This window comes from Pezoporus flaviventris, unplaced genomic scaffold, assembly GCF_033815535.1.
Source record: "Pezoporus flaviventris isolate CSIRO_AGI_PZ_B2104156 unplaced genomic scaffold, CSIRO_AGI_Pfla_v1 ptg000090l, whole genome shotgun sequence".
NCBI classification, from domain to species: Eukaryota; Metazoa; Chordata; class Aves; order Psittaciformes; family Psittacidae; genus Pezoporus; species Pezoporus flaviventris.
The window spans coordinates 98,195-125,567 of NW_026892638.1; the positions used below are offsets into that span (position 1 = coordinate 98,195).

The 27,373-nt window shown below is 43.7% G+C and overlaps 1 protein-coding gene across 3 annotated transcripts in view; it reads right to left on the bottom strand.

Moving 5' to 3' along the window:
* Positions 1-18,437: 18,437 nt before the first annotated feature.
* DOCK8 (dedicator of cytokinesis 8) overlaps positions 18,438-27,373 on the bottom strand; it is a 97,290-nt gene continuing 88,354 nt past the window's right edge. For all 3 annotated transcript variants that reach the window (XM_061475843.1, XM_061475844.1, XM_061475845.1), the window contains 8 exons: positions 26,264-26,395; positions 25,389-25,523; positions 24,775-24,864; positions 24,105-24,341; positions 23,338-23,481; positions 22,466-22,572; positions 21,042-21,209; positions 18,438-20,403 (listed from right to left, as the gene is read on the bottom strand). In XM_061475843.1, coding sequence (XP_061331827.1) covers positions 20,340-20,403; positions 21,042-21,209; positions 22,466-22,572; positions 23,338-23,481; positions 24,105-24,341; positions 24,775-24,864; positions 25,389-25,523; positions 26,264-26,395 — 1,077 coding nt within the window. In that variant the 3' untranslated portion in view covers positions 18,438-20,339. The remainder of the gene's footprint in view (positions 20,404-21,041; positions 21,210-22,465; positions 22,573-23,337; positions 23,482-24,104; positions 24,342-24,774; positions 24,865-25,388; positions 25,524-26,263; positions 26,396-27,373) is intronic.

Consider the following 27,373-nt stretch of genomic DNA (forward strand, 5'->3'; position numbering starts at 1 on the left):
AAACGCTGCAAGATTGTTTCATTTAATAATTAGCATGGGTTATGTCCCCACACTCTTGCCTCAATCAGCATCTTGACTGTCCTTTGTTACTTTTTATACTTTAATATTAAAACATTCAAAAGCCAAAAATAGAGAGAAAAGCTCTCTAGTCTGAGTCCAATCATTGTTTCTCCCCAGGTCACTGCACTTCTCGGCAAAACTCTCTAGACATACTGAAAAGTCACATAAAAATCCTCTATCTTTCCTTCTCTGTCCAAACCAGATTAGTTTGGAGCAACTTTAGAGATTCTCTGCATCTCCATAGGCTGAGACAGGGATGAAAAGTGTAAAAAAAATCTGCAGACACCTCACTATTGACTGATATCCTTGGGGCTTTTTTGACACAGATGTTCCAAACCAGCTAAGGAATGAGCCCCCATCCTTTTCTCATTTAACAGCTCATGAAGTGAATGAAAACACTGTGAGGAAGCCCCACCATGCACAGCCATGTTTATGCACCTAAACAAACACATTCAACCTCTGACACTGTCTCACTCCAGGGGAGACTCACAGCCCTTAAACTGGGAAAACAGTTGCAGTTTTAAAGGGAAACAGTCAGAACAACTCTGGGGAAATCTTTGTTTCAAACTAAACTCTTCCGTCTTTGAGACAGAGAAGCTGCAGACCAGTGGCACGAATGAATATGAAATGCAAGACAAAGAGCTTTCCCAATCCCATCCACAGAGCAGGATGCTTCTGATCATAACCTGACAAGGTGGTCCTAATAGACTAAGTTGTAGAACAAGTCACATTGGTTTCCAACAGTTCACAGAACCAGTCTCAATAAGCAGTCATAGTACCACAATTTCACGACTGTGAATCTCTGACACAACCTCGTACTGGCATTGATATGCTTCCCACCATCTCCTGCTACTCTGGCACTGCCTGTGGGATGCTATGCACACAAAGAGCCAGGTAGGGGTGTATTTTAGCAAGTTTGATTCCAGCCAGATCAGTGCTCAGATGTTTTGTCCCATCACCATGTAAGCATCAGCACCATCACAAAGAAGCTGTCAGCCTAAGTGCAAGAGCGGAGCTTGCTGCTTTCAGCCAGGCGCAGATTTACTGCCTTCCTGCAGCCCCTGTGGCAGAGGCAGCTGCAGTCAATGGGGAAGAGCCAGGAGGTGTGGAGATTTGGACAGATGCTGAATAAAACATAAACCGTTCCGACGTCACTTCGGAATTCATTGTACAAAATCCTCCAGGTCAATCTCAGCAGCATCCAACCCCTTAAGATATCAGAAATACATAGAATTCATAAAAAAGGCTTTGAAAAAAACACTGTTTTTTAACAACCCAGTCAAGCAGTATTTGGAAGGGTCTGGGGAATGATGCAAAACAGTGAAAGGCACATAAAAGCTAAACCAGTGTTTTTCCTTACCTCAGCAATGAGGAATGATTGAGCTATTTAATTAGGAAGCCGAAATGTGTGCGCACATACACACAGGCACTACAGAAGTCATTGTCACTGCGCAACAGCCATTAAGGCTACCAGCTCAGTGCAGCCAAGAGAAGGATTGGACACTGGGGTGGGTAACAGCCCTATTTGAAACTACATTCAGGAATTCCAAGTAAATTATTAAAAAAAAAACACTCCAAAAACCAAACAAAAACCACAAAATCAAACAAAAAAAACACCAACAAAACAAAACAAAAAAAAAATAACCCTCCACACTACCCCCCCAAAAAAAAAACCTCAACAACAACAAAAAACAAACAGCACACACACATACGAAAAGCAAAAAGCAAAAACTAGGAACTCAGGGCTTAAAAATCAACGTTTCCTAAATGCAAACCCATACAAAACATCAGGTAACGGACAGGTTAGTCCTCATCAGTCTTAGGTGTATGGATGCTGCACATTTCTCAAAGCCTTTAGTACAAAACCTCCCAACACAAAGCTGCCTGATCAGGGCTGGTTCTTCATGCGATAACCAAGATTTTGACTGTTTTCACCTATGAAAATATAGCATCAGTGCAATCCAACTCCTGCCAGGACACTACTGCTTCATGTAACTGCACTAGTAACCCTTTGGTTAGAGAAGATGGTAGACCTCTAAGAAAACACCAGGTCTTTGGGATGAGGTGTGAGTACATTTGTGCGGTGCAGAGCTCAACAGTAATGCCGGCACTGCAGAACTGCAAAAGCAGCCACAGTGAAACCCTTTTATACCTCCTCAGTGTTCCCCAACAGCTCAAGGCACCCACAGGAAGGGTATCTTCTACTTCAGAGCACTGGTGCATGATGAAGCAGGTTTAGGAGACCACCAAGCCAGAACAGAACAGCAATCCATAGTGGGAAGTGTGGTACTGTGAACATCTGCCCAAGACACACAACAAGATGTCCCCACTGCCTTCCTGGACATCAACCACCACCATGAAAGTCAGAGATGCCTATAGCTTACAGCATAAACAGCTGCAGAGAAGATGGAGAAATGGCCTGTATTTCACACAGGGGCTTCTCTCACTGCCATTTACTCCTCCTGAGTTCTGTGTGCCATGCAGCAACACCCCAGTGCTTTGGGACAGCACAGGTATCTCCCTCTCTGAGGAATGGCACAGAGGCACTACCCCTGAGCCCAGAAACAGGCTGGGACACCCCCACCACCCAACACTCTCACACCTTCAACAGGACACTTTCTGGAGACACCTCATTTCAGGGAAATGTGGTTACAACCTCCAACCCATCAGAGCAGACACCTGGATGTAATTTTGTTAGCCTGTGTGCAGTAGGGAGGTCTGTACACTGACTGAGTGTGGAAACAGCAGTTTGGCTTATAAAAAGAGCTGCTTACTTTGACAAATTTGTTTATCCACAATTAAGTTCCAACTGTTCTTGCTGGATTCCTCCACCTTCAGTCTACTTACACCTCTAAAGAATCAAAGGAACATTCAAAACATGCATTCATGACTCACGCTTAATTGTCAGTTGTCCTTCCCCAGTACAGCTCTAATTAGAAATCAGAAACACATTTTTGAGCATAGACACAAAAAAATTGGCATTAACTGCCACGGAAGCCTGTGGGAGCATTTTAAGTCTAACAGGCTGCCGCCTTCTAAGTTGCAATTTGGCCAAGCTAGTCATTGGGCTTAATACAGGCGTAAGAGCCTGGGGCCTGTGACAGCCTGGAAGCAAGATCAGACATTCTTGCCATCCACCCTGAATGACAGCAGTCTCTTCATTACTAGGAAAGCTCAGAAAGCATTTTCAGTATTAAATACAGCACCTTAAAAGTAATTTCCTCTTTTCCTCATCACAAATAAGTATATCTATAAAGCTGGTGAAGGGACTATTGCCATATACACATTTCTGCTATATGCAGAGTTTGCCAGGGAACCTTTGGCGAAGTTCAATCTTTGGCTGTATTTATTAAATATAAATACAGCCTAAACTTGTATTCAGATTTAACTACAAGTCTCAACACTGCTGTCGTGATTGCAGGCACAGTTCCCTGGAGTAAAATACATGGGCAGCATTCAGAGTTAAGAGAGTGAGCTAGACATTCGAGTTCACAGTACACCACTTCTAGGGGCTATCTGCATGAAAACATATATAAACTGCAAAAACTAATCACTTATGCTGGTTGTTCATTCTTGATGTGTATTATCACTTCTTTTCAGGTCCCAGTCTTTTGAGCTGTGAGCAGCCATGTAATTTGCATGTTATTTCTCAATACATAGCATCTGCAATATGAACAAGAGGTAACTGGTATGGCAGACCTGATGAGCCTGAGTGGTCTCCCCCACTTCTCCATGACATGCCTCAGTATCCTTTTACAGGACTGCCAGTTATTCAGCCACACAGATACTATCAAGATACTTAAAATGAATCACTTCCTGCTAAAATCAAACACGTTAAAATTTTGATCATAAATCTGAATCTCTAGTCAAGGCAATCTTATTTCAGTGTTTATATAAGGCTTATAAAAAGATACTGTGACTTTTATGCATTTTTATGTCTCTAACAAAAAACTTTTCAAGTAAATACTGTAAAAAGAAAAGTACAGCTGGCATTTGAGCCATCTGTAAACTTGATTTACTACATCTTTAAGAAGTTAGGTGGAATTGAAATTTTTCACAAGTTGTTCATTGCTGTTTTGTGCTGCAATTCCACAGAAACATACCATTATGATAACCCAGTTATTAGCTTAACACTTGTCATCTCACCACAACCAACAAAAAAACTTCGATAAAATTCATATGCATGCATGTATATACACACAAGTTTTCAAGCCACTTGGCAAGTTTCTTCCCTTTCTAAAGGGCAGGAACAAATTCGGGTGGATCAGACAGTCCAGGCACTGATGCCTTAAACTTCTATGGCCCATTAGTCAAATCCATTAGCTAAAAGACCGGGGTAAAAAGCCTCCTTCTCCATGACCTAGCACTACAATAGGTGCTGACACCACAAGAAAATCTGCAACTGTCCTCAATTAACAACTAGCACTTTAGTAACTAAAAGCACTATCAGCTGCCCATTTCTGACAGCTCTTCATCGTGGCTCAGCATCATTTGCAAAAGAGACTCTTCATTTAGGCGTGTTCATCTCACTTTCAGCATCTATTATTTAGACATATGGGGCACTACAGAAACTGAGACAGCAAGCTATACCAGCAGCTTACAAACCTGAGAAAACTGCCAGTTTGGAAAAGGCAAACAGACACTGAGGGGGAGCAACTGAACAGACTCATCTCACACAAAAGCTGGGAAAAAGAAAGTTTGTGCTGTGAGAAACACATCCATAGCTAGTTCTCCCAAGGAGGGAGGGTTTCTAGAGACCTGCCAAGCTGCCACCTAAAACCAATCCACATTTAGTCTCCAATTCTAAGGACACAGTTTTATTCTCAGTTTTCCCAGTGCAATTTTAAAGTAAAGCCTCATCTCCAAAGAAATCAGGCACTAGGGACTCCCACATATATATATATTGGGTGACAACAGAAGCTGTCACCAAATAACCTGGAATGGTCATAAGTAATTCATTTAATGGCAGTATCGTGTTTGTCTCAAGAAAACCATCCATTGCAGATAATGAGCTTCCACCTAGTCGGAACTCTGGCAGTAAAAAGGATTAACCTCACTGTGACATCAGACAAATGTAATGCAGAGTCCAGTGTAACATCAAACCCCACCAAGCACGCAGTGGGCATATTCTGAGGTTCACAACAGTCTGTACCCCCCTACACTTCTGCCCAAGCCAGTCCCTGGCAGCTCGAGTTGCAGCTTTGCTGGGAGCTGCTGCCCCCAGCACCAGTATGCCTCACGTTTCCCCATGTTCACCACTGTGTATAGGATGCTCATGCAACAAGCTCCCACACCCAAGCCCCCTTGCACCTTATACACAAGAGCTGCAACCTGTCTCACTCAAAATGAATGGAGGAAGGTCCCAGGCTTCCTTGCCTTAGGACAACACCTCGTCTTCTGTTGAGGAGGCAGTTTTGGGCTAGCATCCCATTTTACCTAGCAACCAATGAGGCAGGTTTCCAGTCAGAAGGCAGAGAAGACTTCAAAGATGCTACTTGCAGCACGGACTGGGTGAAGCCCCACTGCTGCCAGCAATCCCCACTGTGCCCCGCTGGCACCCTTTGGAAAACTGACTCTGGACCTGAACACCCATGCAGCACTCCCAAGGACTTGAAACCGCACCTGAACAAAAATGTCAAGGCTTGCTTTGCATACATCAGGCACTTAGTAAATTAGTTCAGCCTTTTTTGAAACTCACATTAACCTGATCAGCCTCTTCTCACTTATCTCATATTTTCCTTTCTTCACAACATGCACCCACAGAGTCTTTAATCAGATCAGGTGAAATAAAAGGGTAAGATACATCCGATATTTTTAATTAGCAAATTGTCATGGCCACATTTCTTGACCAGACAAGATGCAAGGTTGTCAGCTAAGCTACAGAACTGCCAGATGGGCTCTGCTATTAAAATTTGAGAGCTTTAATTTAACAAAAGCACACTACACCTGACCTTCACATCAATACAAGAAAGTTGAACTAAGCTTGGTCTTACATGAAACCTGGGGCCAAGGAAGTCACAAGAAAGTCACTGTCATTACTGAGGCATGTAATTATGCCTGGATCAGTTTTTACACGTAACTATGTATGAAGCTAGAGCCTCACAGTGTTCTGTTTCAGAAGGAATAAGACGGTTTTCAAACACTTCAGGATGTCTTCATGAGCTTTTTGAGATCCATGAAGAGCATATTCATAGGCTGAGCATCAAAGCCCAAGACCCTTCTCCTACCCCCAAAAAAAGTTATCGGCTGCCTTTTCACAGTGCCAGCTAATCAGTTAGCCTTTATCCAAGGCAGCCCATTTAAACAAAGCACCGACAAACACAGCTCCCGCTGTGGATGCGACCCATTCCCCGCACTCCGGTAGCCGCTGTCCATCCTCTGCCCCGCGCACCGGCTTCCCCCTCCGGCCGCACGTCCAGTCCCTGCCGAACAAGAAAGCAGCCGGGTCGAGGGGAACCGCCGAGACCCGTGGTGGGTACAGCGCGGCCGCTCCGAGCAGCTCCCCAGCAGGACTGGCAGCTGGAGCGGCAGGGCTGGGATGCTCCCAGGTACAGACGGGATGTAGCAACGCACATAATACGCGTGTCTGTGCCTCTGAGCCTGGCCAAACCCACGGTTTTCCACTCGAACCGCGAAACGGGTACCGGCACCAACAACTCCGCCACGAGCTCAAGTACCGCTGCATCGGGACCGCCGCCTTGGCGCCAGCGGGGCAGCGCCGCGGCACACCGACCAACAACCGGTCCCCGTGCCAGGCTGGGCCGCCCCCGAGGCTCCCCCTGGGCGGGCTGCTCCCTCCAGCGAGAGGGACAGCTCCGCTGCCGCCCCACTTCCGACCCCTCTCCACCCGCCGCCACTCACCTCCGGGCTCCGCGCCTCGGGAGCAGGAGGCCCCGCCGGGGGGTGTGCAGGTGGTGGTGGGACGCTCGGCAGCCCCGCAAGAGCCCAGCCCCACCTCACAAGCCCGCACCGCTGGGAGTCCGCAAACTCCTCTCGCAGCCGCTTTGTACCCGCCGGCGGCCCTCACTGCGGCTGCGCGCTGCCCAAAATCAACAACGGCGCGCTTCCGACCCCCCGCCGGCACCTCAGCTACCCCCAGCCCTCCCCGAACATGGCCGTCCTCCGCCGGGGCCAGCCCTCCCTTCCCCGGCAGTGCACGTCCTCCACCCGCCCCCTGGCAGTGCCTCCACCGGCCCCGCAGTCCCGCAGCACGGCGCTTCCCCCAGCACCTCCGTGCACCCCGCAGTGTAACTTCTCTGCCCGGTCGCGGGAGTCCTGGCCGTTCCCGGTGCTCCTCCCCTCAGCTCCAGAGGCGCGCTGGGGTGTGAGGGACGGTGGTGGGTGCTTTTGGGGGGTTTCTCATCTCCAGCTCATAACCTGGGCCAGCGGCATGCGAGAGGTCCATGCCTGGGAGAGCAGGGCTGCCCTCGGGGCTGCGGCTGCAAAGGCAGCATCCTTGGGAAACCTGCCGGGGCGAAGCTCGGTGCAGCCTCCCCGTGCTCGGGCGGCGGGCACTGAGTCGAAGCCTGCGATAGGAGCGTTGTCCCCGGCAGGCCTGGGTGGGAGCCGGGCCAGGGAGGGCGCTGCCCGGTGCCCAGGGTCCGGGATGCCCCCGCGGGGCACTCACTTGAAACGCTGCTCTCGGGGTGGGAGCCCCGGCTGTGTGCCCTCCCGCTGCCAGCCGTGCCGCTGCACGGGGTCCGGGGCCAGGGCTTTGCAGCAGAGCAAAGCACCAGCTCCTACCGCGCTGCTGGTGAACCTCCGCTGAGAAGAAACTTTCTTAAACTCGTGTCTTGGTCTTTACTGGTCAGGGACTGTCTATAAAGCCTTTCCTGCTGTGAGAGGAGACAGCAGTCCCTGGAACCGTGAGGGTTTTGCTGAATTGTTCGAGCGTGGTTTGAGACATCGTTTCTTTCACTCCTCTCACACTTATCTCAGGTGCTATCTTCATTTCCCCGAGTTTCCCAATCCTCAGCAAAAGCTTCAGAGGCTTAGTCGTGATTCCGGTAAAGGTTTCACAGCTCGGGAGCAGGACAGTCACTCCCAAAGACAGAGAGGTTAAGTGAATCAGGAGTAAGCAAGATACAAGTAACTAAGCCAAGTCAGGTGTGTGAAAACACTTGGTCTTCTTTTCCAGATCTGGAAGTGGGTCCCTGCAAGGTGATTATTGGGAGTTTCTTTGCAGCACAAAAGGTTGCAACTGTGGCACATCTCCCCTTGCCTTTTCTGGGTTTCCCTGCTGTATGCTGCCAAACGCTGACACTTCCTGACCCTCCATTCGCATTTCCTTCTTTCTGTGCCATCCTCTGCTTTTTTTCTGCCTTTCCCTGGTTAATTCTCCTGAAGCTTTTTTTTTTTTTTTTTCCAAATGTTTTTTTCTTTGCAGCCATGATATGTGAAGCTCATGAATGGAGACTAGCAAAGACTGTCTCAATGAACATTGATTGCAGAATGGAGCAAGGAGAATATTGAAGATCTCTGAAAATCTGTTTTTCCCAATGGACCACACTCAAGTAACAGTATACAACAAATGGGAGGGTTTTATTTTAAGTTCTATAAAAAGCTAACAGGCTTGGTGATATTTCCGTCTAAATGATTTCCAGTATTTCCTCTGAAACCTCTGAAGCCATTAAAACATTTTAGAGATTAAATCACATCAAGTATTTTTGCAAGTAGAGCTTCTATGATGTTGATATAAACCACCTCTCTTTTATTGCAAAAAAATGCTTTTAAACATTTTAATTCAAGAGCACATATTTTTGGAAATATTCGCAGCCCACTGCAACCAAGCCCTGCAGCTTTTAGACATTAATAATTATTAATCCTGACTGACCTAACTTTCCATCCAGAGGCTATTTTTTTTATGGCTGAGTTACCAGCCCTAGAAAAAAAAGGGGGGGGGGGGGGGATGGGGGGGACGGGGATGGATGGACAACTGATGAAAGAAATAGTTGAGACAAAAGTGAGCACCACTTTCCATTATTTATATTAACAACTAAAAAGAAAGTATACTCAGGCCAGCAAACAACTCCTTAGCATCAGCTTATTCATCCAAATAGTAGGGTCAGGACCATGTTGTACCAGAAACTGTACAAACACCAAATGAAAGCACTCCAGACTTGGGCAATGAACACAGCAAGCAGATAGAGCTCTTTCCACTTCTCCCACTTAATCCTTTCTTTCAGGAGCTGCCAGCTCTCAACAGTTTAAACAAGCGAAATTAAATAAAGAAGTCAATTGTTCTCTTACCTGCGTAAGAGTGACAGGAAAAGACTTTCAGTGTGGTCATGCAGTAGATGGGGCTTTTATCTTTGATGGTACGATTAAAACCACCAGGTCTTGGTTTGCCTTTCAGTGCTTGTCTGGCACTGCAAAGAGCACAAACTGGGAGATCTAGGAAATGGGCAGAGCTGGGATATACAGAGCAGAACGTAAGGAGGGCTGGTAAGTACCTGCCATTCTGCTCCATCCACCATGGCCTCCCAGGCACGTGCACATGGGTGAGGTTCAGAGAGGGGACATAGATCCCCTGTGGACTCCCTGTAGAGCACCAAAGAGAGAAACTGGTTTTAGCCTAAATGAACCCAGGGTAAACCTCAAGGAGAGAGAGGGATGAGAATGTCAGTGTGTTCCCCTCTCAGCTAGGAGCAGTGAGGAGCAGGGTGCTCATGTCATCCTTGGAGAAGAAGCCTGGCCAGCGCCCACCGCCCAGGCAGGGCTGTGAGAATGAAAGGGTTTGCCTTGCTTAGACCAGGCACCAGTGAGGAGCACAGAGCAGGCAATAGGTGCTTTTGCAGGGCTTTTCCAGCTCCCTTAGGGGCTTTTCACTGGAAACTTGCTCTGGCAGGTAGGAAGGCTGGACACACCATTAACAAAAAAACACATTAGCAAAAAAACCCTCCACTGCTGAAAGAAAAGACCAAACCCACCTATTTCCTTCAGAAAGCCAGATGTCCCATGTTTGTGAGTAGGTCATCGTAAGCAGCATGTCCAGAAGTAAGCAAAGGTAATGCCTGGATAGAGAAAACACACTGTAATTTTCCATGATATGGATCTGGTCCAGATAAATACTGTGTATGCTTTGGCAGACTTTTCTGTGAGATTTTGGTTGCACACAATACAGATAAAGCCTATGCATGCATAGCATGTATGTAAAAAAGAGCAGGACTTAAGAGAAGTCATCCTACCCGATGGCATTCATGGTGCACTGAGGTGGGTGGGCTCAGGCAGAATGAGTTCCCATTGACTCAGGCCACAATCTCTTGTGTTTTAACAGTCACGGTGCCTGAAACCTGTTTTGTGTGGAGCATCCCACACTGCTTACTCAGGAGCCATGGGGCTGCTGGAGCATGGGGATCACATCAGCCACCTCAGAGGTGGCTAACTCTAAGAACCTGAGTGCAGGCACCAGCCCTGCTCCCTGCTGTAGCCCGTACAGTGTTTGGAAGTGTGGAAAGGATCAGATGTCCCCTCTGCTGCTGCATTTGCCAGCAGTTCTTTGCTTAACTGCAGCCATACAAGAAGGACAAGAGGCCACGAGCACCTTCGATGTGTTGCTTCAGGTCTTCCTCTAACTGTGGTGGGCATCTATGGCCCCACAGCAAGCAGCCCCTCAGCAGCACAGTGGGTGGAAAAGGCTGAGGGTGACTCACTTTTTGCTCCTCTTTCCCTCTTTCCCCAGCACCCCAGTCTCTGTGATGCTCCCAGTCCCGCAGGGCTCACAGCTCCAGGGAAGGCCCTGAAGACACAGCAAACTTCAGCTCATTTACTTGGGCAGTGGAAACAGCCCTGCCCTGTAAACAGAACAACCCTATGAAAGTTCTATAAACAGAATAATTCTGGTTTGCCAAAACAAAACAGAAAGTTGTAAAGTTCTTTCCATAGGAAATGGGAATGCTTTCCTGTGCCTTGTTTTGTCCATTCTAGAAATATCATTACCTGAAAAACCCTGTGTTTTACAAAAAATAAGCTTTGGCTTGCAGGAGGAAGGGTTTACAGCTCTTGCCTAAGCCTAACCAGAGCACTGCAACCACCTGTGATCGCCCCAGTTCATCCCTGCCATTGTGGGGTCTCACACAGATGTGGGCTAAAGGGTCCAGGGCTGCGCTGCCTCAGATATCTACCCTCAGGCCTGGGGTGTCCCTGTGCTGTGAAGGACACTGTGAGGTGCTGATCACTGCCATGCAGCCACTGCTGCCAAAGCCAAGCAGCAGCCACAAGCATTAAGTAAAACCCAGTTTTTAAACCACTGGACCTTTGCAGCCTGGAATATTCTGCAAACCACTGTGTAGAGCAGGGGTAACACACTGCACTGCTGTGATTGACCCCACACAGTGGGCATGGCAGTTGAGAGTCAGATTAATCCTCTCTGCTGGCAAGCCTGTGAAAGCCCAGCTCTTTCTCTCTGTTGTGACTTGCTTTCAAGCAGTTTCAATAGGTGTACACCCTGCCTCTCTTTTCTCCGCATAGCACACTGCTATCAAATCCAACCACGTGGCTTTTCATCTGAGCACTATCTGCAAAGGAGGGACGTTACAAAAGGGGGCAGAGTATTTTTTTATGCCCTAGCTCAGGGATCACATCAGTGGGAGCCTGGAAGTAGCAGCACATGTGAAGTTAGGCCCAAGTGAAATGAAATGGTGCAATGTGTGTCTGAGTTTCCATCATCTTGAGTTTCCAGTGCTGAAGGGTACGTGTTGTTGTTTCCCACACATTGTCTTGGACCTCACCATCAGGCCTGGGGATGTTTGAGACACAACAGTGTTCTTGATTTGTGCATGAATGCACAGGAATGCAACTCCAGAAATCATTTACTAGATAAATGTAGCACTTGCCTTTCCCCTTATCTTTAAGGGGGTAGTGTCAAAACACTATAGTCCCCAAGGATTGACCTGCTCTAATAAGGTAAAGGAAAAGATGCCATAGCTCTGCTTTCTAGATTTTATCTACCTTTTATCACTGAAATATTTTAAGGAATGCTTGATTCTCCAGAGCTCCCAGACCTTTGTTTTACCACTGAACTGGGTGAAGAGGCCCCTGTAGTTTATGTTGAATCAAGCTGATCTTAATACCTTTTCCAACCCTCATCAGTCTGTGATTATGATTCCTTGTGAACAGCATCATGCAGCTGTATCACCAAGCTTAAAGTTGTATTACCAACCTGTACAAAGCTTTACATGGATTTGACATCTGTCATGAGTTGTCTGAGAGATTAATATAATAATTTCCTTAATGGGTGTGTGCGTAGAACTACATTAGGGAATCCTGCTAAAACCTGAAAGTATCACTAAAGGTCTATTTGGACACCTGTACTGGGGAAGATGAACAGGTTCTCATGCCAGTTCGCAGGAGGGAGAGTTGGCTTGAACAAGTTGGTTGGAGTTCGTATGTTACCTGTCTCTCATGCCAGGACTGGCAGAAAACATTTCACAGCACCCCAACAGCAAACTTGAGACTCATAGTAAAAACCAAAAGCAACAATTGTAGGAAGAAAGCGGGAAATAAAAAGCTTTGCAACTTCGTGCTGGAAAAAGGAATTTGTTAAAGGACTTCCCAAAGTTAGAATCTGTTAGTGCAATCCTAAATTTGTATATGTTCATCCCAGGGAATGGCAGAATAGGGAAATTAATGACCCCAGGACATGTGGCTCCTTGGAGGAGTTCCTCCCTCCTCATGGTGTTTGGTTGCACAGCAGTACATAGCTAGGACCTGATGGTTCCTGTGAAGGACACCTGCATTTTATAAAGGAGTCATTTGAAGTTTTCTTTCTATCTTTGTACACTACAGATTCTCAAATTAAAATGTGCTCTGCACCAGAGCTGAGCCAGCAGGGACTGCTCTTATGCACAGACAGATTATCAGCTTATATAAATGATGATTTGGTTTCATCCAATTCATGAGTCAATTGTCCTCTTAGAACTGGGTTTCTCAACCTTCATCCTAGTTTCACAAGGGGATTTTAACTTAGAGGCATTATACCATTTTTTTTAGAAATGCGATTAGGGTAGGGAGGGTCTTGACAGTAAAAGCACAAGAGAAAAAACTTGGTGTACTTGGGCATTTGTAAGGGCCATCTGGTGGTTATTCAGTGACAACACTGAACACTGATGGTCTCACCTCGACCAGTGACCAAGCTGAAGAAAAGAACAGGTTCCTTGTTCCTGTTCTGCAGATGTCAGTGTGAAGCTGCTTTGGCAGAGACGGGAAAGTTTTAGCTGTTGTAGAAGTGCATGCCTTGCTGATTAGTCTGTGATTTATAGGAGGTGGGTGTAGATCCTCCCTCATAACTTCCAGAGATTCTTCATCATCAAGAATTTGCTACTGGCTGGTGCAAGGGTAGGAAACAGAACAAGCTCAATGGCATGCCAAGTTTAATAATGCTGTTTATGTTTCAACAAACTACCAGTGGAAGTCTTCAGCCTGCAAATGTACCTCCTGACAACACAGACTGGCACAGACAATAGGTACAGATTCCTCTGTAAACTTCATTTTTGCCAGCCAGAGGGTTCATCTGGTATCTGGCAGTTGTTGGATAGTCACAGGTACCCTCTCATCTCACTGTTTCAGACTGTGAAGCGGTCTGACGGCACAGGAGGAGTCCCTGTTTCAAACAGGTGGTGTGCAGCTGTCCCCGCTGGATGCAAGGAGTGCACTCTGGTATTTCACTGATGCAGAGTGCTGCTGAGGACTCACAAAAATGCATTGAGGCATTGAGTAGCAACACCTTCAGGCCTGCTCCTTCTCACAGGGGACTGTCCTGCTTAGCCCACACATAGGTTCATGGAGAGTAGAGGTGGGAACTGTTTGAAGAGGAGCTGCTCAAGTTAAGCTGAGGATTAAACAAGCTTCAGTTTTGCAACCATGAATACTATGTGTTAAATGTTTTTCCTTACCAGGCTGTGAAGGGAGGCTTAGCTGGCCTTTCTAGGAAGATTGCCTCTGTCAGTGAGACACTCTGAGTGCTGCGACAGCAGCCGGTGCCACAGGGTCGGTGCCTCAGTGATGGTGCCTGGCTTGTGAGCAGCATCTCTGTGAAGCCACTGGTGGGTGCATCCTCCTTTGGTTAGTAATAGAGAATTTTAGCAGTGAATCAAAACTAGCAGAACTAACAGGTCATTCTGCCTTTGCCTTCTGTTTCCTCAAACTATGCCTGCCTGTGACTATTTCTAAGCTGAACAATTTCTGTTTATGGCATTTGTTTTGCATATAGGACATGGAACCAGTGGTCTATCTTGGGACCGCTTACCACAGGAGGCATGTGGGGCTGTCGCACTGCTCCCAGCTGGCCTGGATCCCACATTAGAAGTAACAACCTGACACTTAGCCTGCCTCCTTCAAAGGGCGATGGGAAAGCACAGGATGCCTTTTGTTTGGCATTTTTGCAGTTCCACAGTTCTTGATGGAAATTCGCAGAATCCAGACAATAAACACTAAAAAACCACAAAGATTCCACACCCCAAAATCCACAAAATCTCCCCAAACCTAAGAACATTTTTATTAGAAAAAATAGAGGTTTTGATATTTTTTTATTATTATTATTTAATCTTTTGTGATTACTTTTTGCCTGACAGTTTCCATTAAAGTGCAGCAGCCCCGGGTTTGGTACTGAATGCCTGGTAAGCGAGATGCATTCAGCACTTTAACCTGCCCTTAATTCCATTTCCATAGTACTACTCCCTTTGTTCCCCACAGTGTGCTTGGTTTCTAATCTTCTGCTCTTTGATTGCTTGTTTATTTCTTTATGGATAGATTTCTTTCACTCAGATGCAGCTTTTGTCCTAGGCTGCAGCAGGCCTTGGGGGCAACTGGGTCCCTCTACAAGCTAAGGTGAGCAATCCTTTTTATATAGTCATGGAGGACTAGTTGTATTCTCATTAACATGCCACAGATTACAAGAGTTTTGTTCTTCCTGATTTAATCAATGGTTGAAGTCTGTTACATAAACCAACCTCTTTGAAATCTTTTAGACCTTGCTCATTTAATATTATTCTCCCAATACTAGAAGCTGGCAGCATGAATTTACAGCAAAAATGCCATTTTCCAGGCTGCTGGAAAAATCTCTAACCTCGGAGTCAAGCAGTATCAGCCTATTTTGTGTAAAATTGCCTTTCCCTTCCCTTCCCTTCCCTTCCCTTCCCTTCCCTTCCCTTCCCTTCCCTTCCCTTCCCTTCCCTTCCCTTCCCTTCTCCTTCCCCTTCCCCTTCCTCTTCCCCTTCTTCTTCCCCTTCCCCTTCCCCTTCCCCTATTTCCTTTCCCTTCCCTTTCCCAATCCAAGGGTTTCAGTTTGAGCTCAGGTTTTTATGCCTTAACACAAGAAGGAACATATTCCTTTGGGAACACTTCCAACCCTTCTTTGAAAAGGTTTGGGAACCTGAGAAGGGATTGTTCATTTCTGTTAAAGCTGAGCTGCAAACAAAGGGAAGGATGTGGTCTTGTACCTGCTTCCTTTCTTCACTGTTATTAAGTCAAGAAATGCTTGTTTGTTTGAGGTTTTAAGACAGCTTTCTGGCACTTCCCAGCTCTAGATGTGTTAGCAATGATAAGCTTGCTTTTTATTTTTCTTTTTTCTTTCTTCTTCTTTCTGTTCATGAAGCTCTCCTTGGGCAATGGGAATATGTACAGTCATTTGCATTTGGGAAAGCTGGAAATGTGTGGTCGGAAATCTTCCCTTCCAGTTCCTGTTTTACAAGTGTTTGTCAAACAGCAGAAGACATAGTCCTCCTGCCATCCTGCCAAAATACTTATCCCTTTGATTATGAAAGTTTAACTTCCTTTGTAATTTAGATTTCAGCATCCTAGTAGGCATGCAATACAGGTTTAGAAATAGTCCATGAATAGAGACAGATAAAGAAAGCCCTTATTCCTGTAAAAAGAGATAGTTATAGAAGAAATACTAGATCCACAGAGAGAAATATAAAATCAATTTTATACCTTAGGAAAAAAAAAAGCATGTAATGATTTAGGATATTTACATTTGCATTTAGGTATATGGAGAATTGAAAAGATTGCAAAGCGGCTGATTACTTAGAACAAACAATCTGAACAAAATGTTACAACTTTCAAGGCCGTCTAAACTAATCCTAGAAAAAACTACTATTGGGGGTCTTTGATTTTTTTTGTTTTGATCAGCTAAGCAGTTTGACATTTGTAGGATTTTTTACTAAGCAATGTTAACTGACTACACCTTGGCAAAGAACTTCATCAAGATTAGTGTTGTAATGCTTGAACACTTGGAAAACGGTCAGTTTTTGAATAAAAATGCTTCATTGAAGCCAATCCCTCATGTAGAACATAGGGAGTCATAGAAATGTATTCAATTCACTGTGTCAAACACTCAGCGAATGCCAGATTTTACTGTTACCTTCCCAAGCACTAATGGAGCTTTTCTGGGAGTATGCATTGCCTTTATTCATGTAATCAAAATGGACTTTTTCCACCAGGGCCCCTTCTCCTTTCAGTGCACTGATTAGACCAGAGCATTACCCAACCTGAGATGAGTTACCAAGACCTGTTGATTTTTTTTTAATCACTCCTTTTAACAGGTTTAAAAGATATTTGAAACAGAGTCGGCTGAGCTACTCCCCAAATTACAACACTCCCAAATTTAGCGCTAATGGCAACACCCTTTGTACACTCCTTGTACATGTTCCTGTCTAACAGAAGGCAGCAGCACTGTAATGCAGTAAAACAAGCGAAACACTTTTTTTCATGTGCTTTATTTTCATAACAAGCATTGCTTTAAGAGATTGTCTTACCCTTAAGAGTCCTAGCAGCCTCTGTGTCAGGCTGTCTGCTAAGCATTAATTCCACTTTCTGAGATGATGATGCTTCAAACAAACAAAAAGGAGGAGGAACAAAAAGAACGAAAATGTTCGTGTCCATTTTTCCAAATCTTCGCATTGGTGGGAAACTTAAATGAGGAAACATTCAGCTTCCAGAAAGAGGTCATGTAACCCAGACCTGACAGTTGTAAGTGACAGAAATGCATTTCTCTTTCCCCAGCACAAGTATGGTTACCTCTACTCTCAGTCATGCCTGATCAGTTCTTCACCTGCTGAAGCCTTGAGAGTGTGTTTTTTTTCATGCAGTATGAAAAGTGTGCTCCCCTCACAGCAGCTGTTCTGCAAACCAGGAGTCATGAAGGATCAGTAGTGCTGATGAAAAGCACCCACCTTGGCTGCTCAAATGTATTCAGAACATGCTGACAGGTTTATTTACGTTTCTGGGCATTATTGGTGGTCTTCTGGCACAGGCTGCCCAGAGAAGTGGTGAATGCTCCATTCCTGGCAGCATTCAGGCCCAGGCTGGGCAGACTCTTGTGCTACATGGTCTAGTGTGAGGTGTCCCCACCCATGGCAGGGGGTTGGAACTTGATGATCTTGAGGTCCTTTCCAACCCTAACTATTCTGTGATTCCATGATTGTCACAGCCAGCATGGACTCCTTATGTATGCATGTTGTCTGCATGCTGGCAGATGTGTGGGTGCGTGCTCACACTGAATGTTTTGTATCAGCTGTACTCTATTGGGTGATGGGGTCACGTACAGACTTGATGCTGCTGCATGGTGCAGTGGGACAGGGCACACCTGGGCTGGTGAACCTTGTGCTGAGCTGAAAGATTCCAGCACCAAACCAGCCCCATGCTCCTTAAAGCTGGTGCTCACTGATGGTAAATGCAAGGAGCAAGTGAGCTGTGGTGAACTCCCAGCTGCGACACTCATGGGAATCTCTGGACCAGAATGGTGCAGTTCTGTGCCTCGCTTGCTGTTCAACCTGCGACAGCCTTATCAGTTTAGCCCTGGACTTGACTAGTGTGGATACACGCAACTCTCCCTAGTCTTGAGTCACCTAGATGATATGTCATTCGAGGATCAGGCATGCTTCTGCTCTACAGCTACACACTAGAGGAAGAAAGGAAGGCACTACTATCACTGAGCTTCACGCTGCCATCTTTTTGCATGGACATTGAACTAAAAGAAGTTCGGGAGCAAGCTGTTGCCTGTTTCTCCTTGCAACAGACACAATTTATCCAAAAGGCAGACTGACACCTGCTCTCAAATCTTTGCAATTTCTGCTGCATGGTGCTTCTACAGGGAAAGGTTGTTACTACTGAAAATTTCTTTCCACATGGATTCTATCGAGGTACAAGGTGAAACACAAAGACACTTCTGAACATCCCGTGAAAGTCACTTTATTGCAAAGTTAATATCATCAGGTAGAAAATTTGCGTATCACATAGTTCAGCTCTTGAAAGAAATGTACAAACCATGTTTCATTTGTATAAGGGACCACATGAGCTACAAACTGATGGCAAGACTGGCCAACTGGTTGGGGGGTGCTCAGCTTGTAAAATGTGAGTGAAGAGTCCTTCAGTGTTCATGTTATCCTGAGTATTGTTTCAGTTCAACAACCACAACACATAAAACACTTCATTACTTTTACCTGGTATATTGTACATCCGTAGTGGTTTTTTGTTTACTTGTGGTTTCTGTTATTTAGGTGGTAAAGGATAAGCATCTTGTAAACGATAAGGCTGGATTACAGGATTGATAGATGACAGTAGTTTGACCTTCCTCCCAAACAGGCTGTTAAAAACTATATATAAGGGGCTATATTCTGATAGGCAGAGATCTCATAGCTTCAAAGTTTTGGGATTAATAATTTTTCCAATTTAGAATTGTTTCAAAGCAACTGGAATACACAGAAGCCACTCCAGGGAGGCACCTTTTGCTTTGAGCTTTTTATACCATTTGCTTATGTACTCTGGATATGTTCACTTCAAAATCACAGAGTACTTACTCCCAGTTATTGCATTTAACATATGACGGAAAGAAATGTTTTCTTATGCTCCAAGTGCTGTGTAATTACAGGGTTTATTTCACCTATGTGTCATCTTGCCTGATCATCCCTGTGAATCTTCTACATAGAGCATTCAAAATCATCATCAGCTCTGAGAAAGTTCACTGTAATTTGCTAAAATGAAGTGTAAAAGAAAAACTCAATTCCACTTTTTCATTTAATTTTAACATTAGTTTCTGTGTTTCAGGAAATGGGACTGCTTACTTTAATCAGCATTAAACTATGATTTCCAAAACCCTGGAGGCAAGGAAGCTATATTGAGGGATGTTTTCATGGATCTTTGTTTCAAAATACAAATATTACATGGTAAGCATGGTCACAATACAAATCATATCTCTGCCATTGACTCACTAAATGAGTTCTGAAGTCCTAATCTCTCACTCTCTCTCAACACCCTCATCTGCAAAATTGTAATGATACTTCCTTACTTCAGAGCAGCGCTGTAAAGATTATTTAGTAAAACATTTGCTCAAGGTTCAGAAAATACTAAGCATTGGGTATTATGAATTATGTGCTAACTTCTCTTAAGATGCAGTAAAGCCCGAGTGAAGTGCTTTGTAGAAAATCCTCATTGTGCACTTCTGTAACTATTTCGAATAAGGTTATCTTTATAGAGCATTGTATAGTAAAAAAATCACTCATCGCTTAGCATTTTCTGCTTAAACTGTCATCTATTAGCTGTGCTAAACATGGCACTGATTATAAAGAAATCAAACTGCACGTCAAGTAGTAGTCCCTATAGCTAGAAAAGAAGTTAGAAAATCTATAAAAATTATTGCTACTTCTTGCTTTCCAAGCTTTGGTTGAGAAAACTCACGCAGAACTCTCCCTGCAGTTAAGGACCACAATAGAAACTGGTGACAGAAACAACTGACTGAGGAAATTATTCTTTCCTACAGCTCCAGCTCAGCAAGCACTGAGCAGGGGATCATGTACCTCCTCATTAAGACAGCATATAAGCATGTGATTAACTTGCAGAATTGTCGCCATAAGCCCATGGATAACTGCTGTCTCGAACAAAGTCCATAAACAGCCCTAATTTGTCAGTGTCCTTTAGACAGGTATATTTGGATTCATGTAACACATCAACCAAACTACACAGAGTTCTGTCAGGTAGCGATGACTGACCTCATGGAACTGACCGCTCTAGTGGTCCACTATTTTGCATTATGTGATTATTTTACAATATACACAGAAGTACCTAAAAAGTACCCTCCTCCTTCCCAAGCCCTCATGAAATGTGGTTGATTAGGTGTCGCCCCCCCCAGTTTTCATTCAGTGATCTTGTGTAAATGCTTTTCTGCATGCTATCCAGAAAGCCCACATGCTGTCTTGTGAGACATTTCTGATTTCATAATGTTGAATATCCCATCACTTCTGGCTTGCAGCATGAAGCTCTTCCTCAGTCAAAGCAGCTACTCCTTAGGTGCTTTGTGAAGAAGTCTGGGCATCATATTTCCTAAAACTGTGTCTTCGAAAAGATTCCCTGCAATGAAATGGATCCATAAATAACATTGGCAAATGAAAAAGAATCCAAGAAATACCTGCCTTGTGAAAAGGAGCAGCAGCTGACAAATCATCAGCTGTTATGTGTTGGCAGTATATTCCTTCTTCCACTCCTACCCACACTGGCCGCAGTGGCTTTGTGAAAAAGCATACACTCATTAACCAAGAGCCTAAGTTAAGACTCTTCTGTCTCAGTCATGGGACTAAACTTGATTATGTTATCTGGGAGTGAAAGGACCACTCTTACTTAATGCTGGCTAATAGCACATGGAGCCACACACTCAAAAAACCCACATACCTGTTCTATCTCCTTCCTGGCTTCACTTGTGAGGAAATGGAAAGATGTTTCCAGTACTTTTTTGCAAGGCAAGGGAGAAGTCTTCTCTAACAATGTATTTAATTAACATAAACCCTCTACCCCAGGAATGAGCAACTTAAGGAACACAGTCAATACCGCATTCAGCTCCAGTGGAAGTCAGCAGACTTCTTTAATCAAGTATGAAGTTGGCAGTGTATATATTATGGCCTTGCTTTACCTGCCAGCAAAACTGCCTTTTTTCCTTGCAAAAATGGCACCTTTTTTAATAGCTGCAACAGACTACCCTGCCCTAATTGTACCTTGTGCTGTGGACTTTCATTACAGGTTTGTACAGTTGTGCAATCTTCCTCTCAATCATGGGCCTAAGATTCTCCTTCAGCTTCCCATAGTTCTTCCTGAGCTCTAGCTGATATTCCTGCTGGTCAGCAGTAATAAGGCGCTTATTCTTCTCCACTGCTTCACCACACCTAGGCAAAAGGAAAGAGAAAAGGAGTGACATGGATGACCTACTTCTGTTAAACACATTAACTCTGTGTTAGGTAGCCTGAATGGCCTAGGGTCCAGCTCCTCTGGGCTAGGCATTCCTTTGATAACTTGTCAAGTCCAAAATGATAGTGAACTAAGAAGGAACCTCTGACTTTTCCAAGTAGACAAATTCAAATGATATTTTAAAGACATTAGAAATGCATGAGGGAGCTAATAAAAACGAGTTTAATCACTGCAGAATACTGAGCTACCTTCCTACTTGCTGTGAACAGATGCAAAGACAATAGCATGGAGTAAAGGCTGTATCTTCTGCATAAGGCTCATTTTTATTTCATTCAAACTTATCCTTCAGCAATTATGCTTTGTTTGGAATAAGGAGATGAATATCTTGCTATGCGGATATGGTAGTTAAGATTTACAAGCGTGTCTAAAAAAAATGCCAAAATGTGTCTATCATTGCCAATGCGTCTGCTTGACAGATAGGGTCAAGTGTTTTCTTACGAACAGCTTCCTACATAGAAATGTCATTTTATTAAAAACAAGCTGAAAGAGCTGGACTTGTTCAGCCTGAAGAAGAGAAGGCTGCAGGGAGACCTTATAACAGTCTCCCAATACCTAAAAGGGGGCTTACAAGAAATCTGGAGAGTGACTTTTTACAAGGGCGTATACTGGACAAGGGGCAATGGCTTTAAACTGAAGGAGGGCAGATTTAGATTTGATACTGAAAAAATATCTTCGAGAGCAGTGAGACACTGGCACAGGTTGCCCAGAGAAGTTGTGGATGCCCCATCCCTGGCAGTGTTCAAGGCAAGGCTGGACTGGGCTTTGAGCAGCCTGGTCTAGTTGGAAGGTGTCCCTGCCCACGGCAGGGGCATAGAACTAGATGATCTTTAAGTTTCCTTCCAACCCAAACCATTCTATGATTCTACGATTATAAAAGAAAGGCAATAACCAGAAATGTTTGGTTTCTGTAAAATGTCAAAAGATATAACAAATGGAAGATCGTAATTTATACATAATTACTTTGAAGTATTAAAATTTGCTTCCTTTTGGGATGCTAAGCCAACCAAAGCATTACCATGAAGCAGATAAAACATGTCTGAACAGAGCGTCTAAAGTGTGAGATGCCAGGATTCATGACGCTAACTTGCATAATTAATCACACAGTCATATTATAATTATTGTGATTATTTGTTTTATTGATGCAACTCAACATTTATTTATTTATTTTACTGACCTCATTATAAATTCTTTGAAGCACAACCTCAGCTTGTTGTGATGTCGGTAAAGTTTGGGGTCTGCTGGAATTTCAGCCAGGAACACTTGTGCTACCTCTAGTGGTCCCTTATAGGAATAACAAAGGAAAATGTCAAACACGTTTGGTTAAGCTGTTTGTTATTTCATGTGCAGAATTATGAAAAAAACCCTATGTATAGTCACCATAACAGGATGTCCCTTCCACACTCCCTCCCACCAGTTTTTCCTTTGGGAAGTAGAAGTGTTGTCCATCATATTTTATCCTCTCTTGTTTTTATTTCTCCTCCATTCCCACAGAAAAGGGGTCAGATTCTGCACAGCAAAGAGAAGCTGGATAGCTGTACTGCTAAACCTGGTTACATGAGAAAAATACAGCTCCTTTGTGTAGCCTGACAAGACCCCAAGGGAGTTAAGTAGACCCAGCCCAGAAAAGGACCAGTCTTTCCAAAGTTTGTAACACTCAGGTCTTGACTTCATGTATTTTCTGAAAAACTACGAGTTTGTGGTGGTCCTAGAGCTGAATTGTTGTCATTATCCCATTCCTGAAGGATACACCTTGAGTGAACAAAATGGCTGGTATGGCTAGTTTCCTAGAACTGGAAAATCCTTGGATGCATTCACAAGGCTTCTTGGAGTTTCTGCACCTACAACCAAGACAGCAGTTCCATAAACAGCATCCTTAATGAGCAGTATACAGTGACTAATATCAAGGGATTATGTTTAAATGCACATTGTGATTAAATGTGTCTTACTCGATTTATTTCATCCAGTGCAAGAGATGAGAGCAAAAAAGAAAGCACAATGAAAAGAAGTATGCAGAAACTCTTCATCTGGCTTACGTGGATCCCTTACCTGATTTACAGTGGCTCCAACTGAGCCCTGTAAAACCATCTGGAGCATTTTGGCATCTGGTGGCTCTTGGTTGGTGGCTGCAGTTAGTTCCTGTGTTTTTTTCTGCATATCTTCAATAGCAACTTCAATGGGGGTTAAAATAAACTAATGGAAATGGGAGGAAAAAGTGCTCCATTACCTGAATCATGCATGCAGTTGACCTGTTCCAAATCTGGCAATATCCCTATCATTTTCCTCTGCCAAAAGCTGTGAAACCCAGGAAGACTATTCAACCTAAATGTCATCTTGGTACACGCTGCACCTGAAACAAAGCTCTTTGACATCTTATAATCTGCAAGAATAGAATGTGAATCCAATTCCCTTTTTGCCCAAATTTGTTACCATTCTAAGTTACTGACTTTATGTCTGAAATGGTTTTGCACTTTCTACCTTTATAAAGTTTCTCTGTCTCTAAACCACCTCTGAGCCCTATGTACTTCTGTGACTATACTTTATCTGTTAGAAATACAGCCATTAATATTTCTTCACACATCCTCCTACACAGCATTACAACCAGGAGGTCAAAAAGAATACACACTTGCTATACTCTCTTCTCCATAGTAAATACCCACTCTGCATTTGTCTACCTATTTTATGCCATTCCTACTTATGAGTAACACATCTGGGAAATTCAGCCTTCTTCTGCTAAGAATGTAATTTAAAAATCTTCCCACACAGAGACTCCCTCAGCCCCTGAGAAATTAGATCTGTCCTAAAAACACAATTACCTCTTCTTTTTGGATGACACTGATCCTAGTTTTGATGTAGGGGAAAGCATGCATTGTGGTTAGGATGGTGTTCCTCTTGTACTGCTCGCTAAGCTCTCCTCTGGGGCGCCCGTCCATGGTGAAAGGTGTAGTGTACATGAACCGACAGAGGTTGAAGTTCTTCTCAAAATATGTTACCCTGTCTTTCATCTCATACTCATCAAAATATGGCTCCACAAAAGTAATTTGTATGTATGCCTAAGAAAAGAAGGAAGAACCATTACAGCACTTTACAATCCAAGAAATGTAAAAAGAACAGCATACATGAAATATCCTGTAGCTCATGTTGGCTAAGCATATTGCTTTACAGAGCTGCAAATTCTTCAGGGCTCCTTTTCTTCTTCAGAGCTGACAAAACTCAACTCTGGGGAGGGAACAGCCTAACCCGGAGGATCAGAGCTAGAGCAGGGACCAGAGATCAGAACTTCTAATTTCCACACTCTGTGGCAAGCTACCAAACTAAGCCTTTTATAGAGGCTTTAAGGATGTCTCTGGGCATAGAGATACTGCCAAGATGTGATTATTTTTTTTGCTACCTTAATGTTTGAGCATGAACATTTCAAAGGGACCCCTTCTCTTCCTTTCTCTTCTGTAACTGATCATTCAGCACTCTCAGTAGTACTTTCCCTACCCTATTGGGATCCAGCTTTCTTTTGTCTACAGGAGCAGAGTCCTTGATCACTTCCACAGCATCCTCCCCAAAACACTGGCCATAAAATCCCTGGAAGAGAAACAAGAGTTATCCTGGAGTGGTTTTAGTCCTTAATGCAATGCTAACGATGTGTATGTCTGTAAGAGAAGGGAGTAACCATGATAATTTCTGGGCTCTGTAGAGTTGGCTTCACAAACCACAGCTGGCCAGGCTAAGGCATCTTCTGACAAAGATCAGTGTAAGTTGCTCACAAAAAAACAGAACTAGAGGTAAAGTGATCAGAAGAGAACATTGCGGTTCCATGAAAAAGCTGAGAAGATACCAAAGCAAGTATCTAGCATGCTTAAATCAAATAATTAGATATATTTACAGGCCTGCCCACAACAGACATGGCTTCAAAAAAATGGATCACTTTCATCATTATGCTGTAAAAAGGGCTGCAATGGAAAGGACGCACACAAAGGAAATAATCTTAGGTACTAATCAGTTTGTTACTGATTTTTATATAGTAATAATACTATTAGAACTGTGTGGGTTCATTAGAAATTATAACATAACATGGAGATCATATTAACACAACTTTTTTTCTCTACCTCTAATCTGTGAGAAATCTCAGGAAGCTTGGTAATTGCAGGCTCCTTATAAACAAATTCCTGTTCATCCAAGTCTCCAAATTTGGATCCATAGAAACCAACACGAAAGTAAGTTCCAAACATTCGCTTTTGACCCTAATTGATAAAAAGAAAGACGAAATTTACTTTTTTTATATCAACAGTGTAGTATTTTGATGCCTTTCCCCCCCAATTTATGTATAAGAAAACCCACTAATCCTATGTTTTTCCTATTCAGAGCCAGTTCTATGCATCACCAGTGCTGATGGATTAGAAGTACATATTAATGAAGGAAAGCATACATATTAAGGGGACTTTTGACTGAAATCTATTTTAAAATATGGGCTAATCATGAAGTGGCTTTTGCAAAACAAAGTTATTTTTTAATTTCATTGGATAGATGTGAACAAAATTAAAATTTTGCAGTGAAAGTTGGTAAGAATTTGAAATTGGATTCTTCCGAAGAAAGAGAAGGAAAGGGGCAGTATGAGTGCTGAGAATTTAGCCAGGCTTTTGTATTTCTTCAGTTTTATAACGGAAAACACCAGTAAATTGACAATATTTTACTTAAATAGATGTGGCCAGGAGGAATAATCCATGTTCTAAGTTTGACCTGTTCAGCTATTTTTCTGTGACTCTAAACCAGTTTTATACTAAACTATGCTTTTTCCTACACAGAGAATAGAGCCTCTTTTCACTATACACTACCTTTTGTAGGTAGATCAAAGCAGATGGAAGCTTTTGTTAGGAAAAGGAAATGGATCTATTTGACAAGAACAGTTTTATTATCACCAGTCTTAGACAAACAGTGCAACCCAGTAATGTGTCTTGCTAGCAGCACCTTGCTTCATGAGTACCTTATTAATAATGCTGTCAAAGGCCTTCTGTAGCTTGCTGTGTGTCAAGGTAAGCTTCCTGAAGTCTCGATGTGCTTCTAGTATGGGGATGACAATTTTGTACACCTCATTCACAGTTTCATACAATCCACCCTTGGGAGAAAAAAAATGAAGGAAAGAATAGAATAAAAGAAATGAACCCTCATGCACTCTGAAAAGAAAGGAGATCTCCATTAATGGCCTGGCTGAAAACGGGATTTATGGGATTTACCTTTTAATCTGCTATGTTACTTGATCTAGCTTTCTAAAAACTAGTAATAGTAAATGGGTAGTTCTGAACTGCAAACCACAAGCTAGATCTAATTTGGAAGTCTGATTTGTTGGGCTCTCAAGACCAAATTCCTGTGTAAAACACATGGTTTCTGCATCGGGCTAGAAGGTTAGAAATGCAGGTGAGCAGAAATATTTGATTTGTTCAGCATGCGTGGTTGCGGGCAACCAGAGCTGCATGTGGACAGAAAGAACCCAAATGATATCTTTGGAGATATTAAATCATATATCCTCTTCAGTACTAGAGGAATATGATAAGCTACTTGAGCATTAATATCATGACTCTTTAAATGGTAAGTGCAGATTATGGTGGTTGGTTGTATGCTTGTAAAAGCACAGGAGTAACTCACGTGCTTTCTAAAATCTATAGTTTAAACAAGATATTTTTCCAGGAACGTACTGTCCCATGAAAATACCATTCAAAAGGCTTGATTCATTCCTGGGACAATCACTTTCTGCCAATGCTGCCTGTAGTCTAAACAGTAGAGGTGGTTATCACAGTATCACACAGTATCACAGTATGTTAGAGATTGGAAGGGACCTCGAAAGATCATCTAGTCCAATCCCCCTGCCAGAGCAGGAACACCTAGATAATGTTACACAGGAATGTGTCCAGGCGGGTTTTGAATGTCTCCAGGGAAGGAGACTCCACAACCTCCCTGGGCAGCCTGTTCCAGTGTTCCGTCACCCTCACTGAGAAGAAGTTTCTTCTCAAGTTTAAGGGGAACCTTTTGTGTTCCAGTTTGTACCCATTACCCCTTGTCCTATCATTGTTTGCCACTGAGTAGAGCCTGGCTCCGT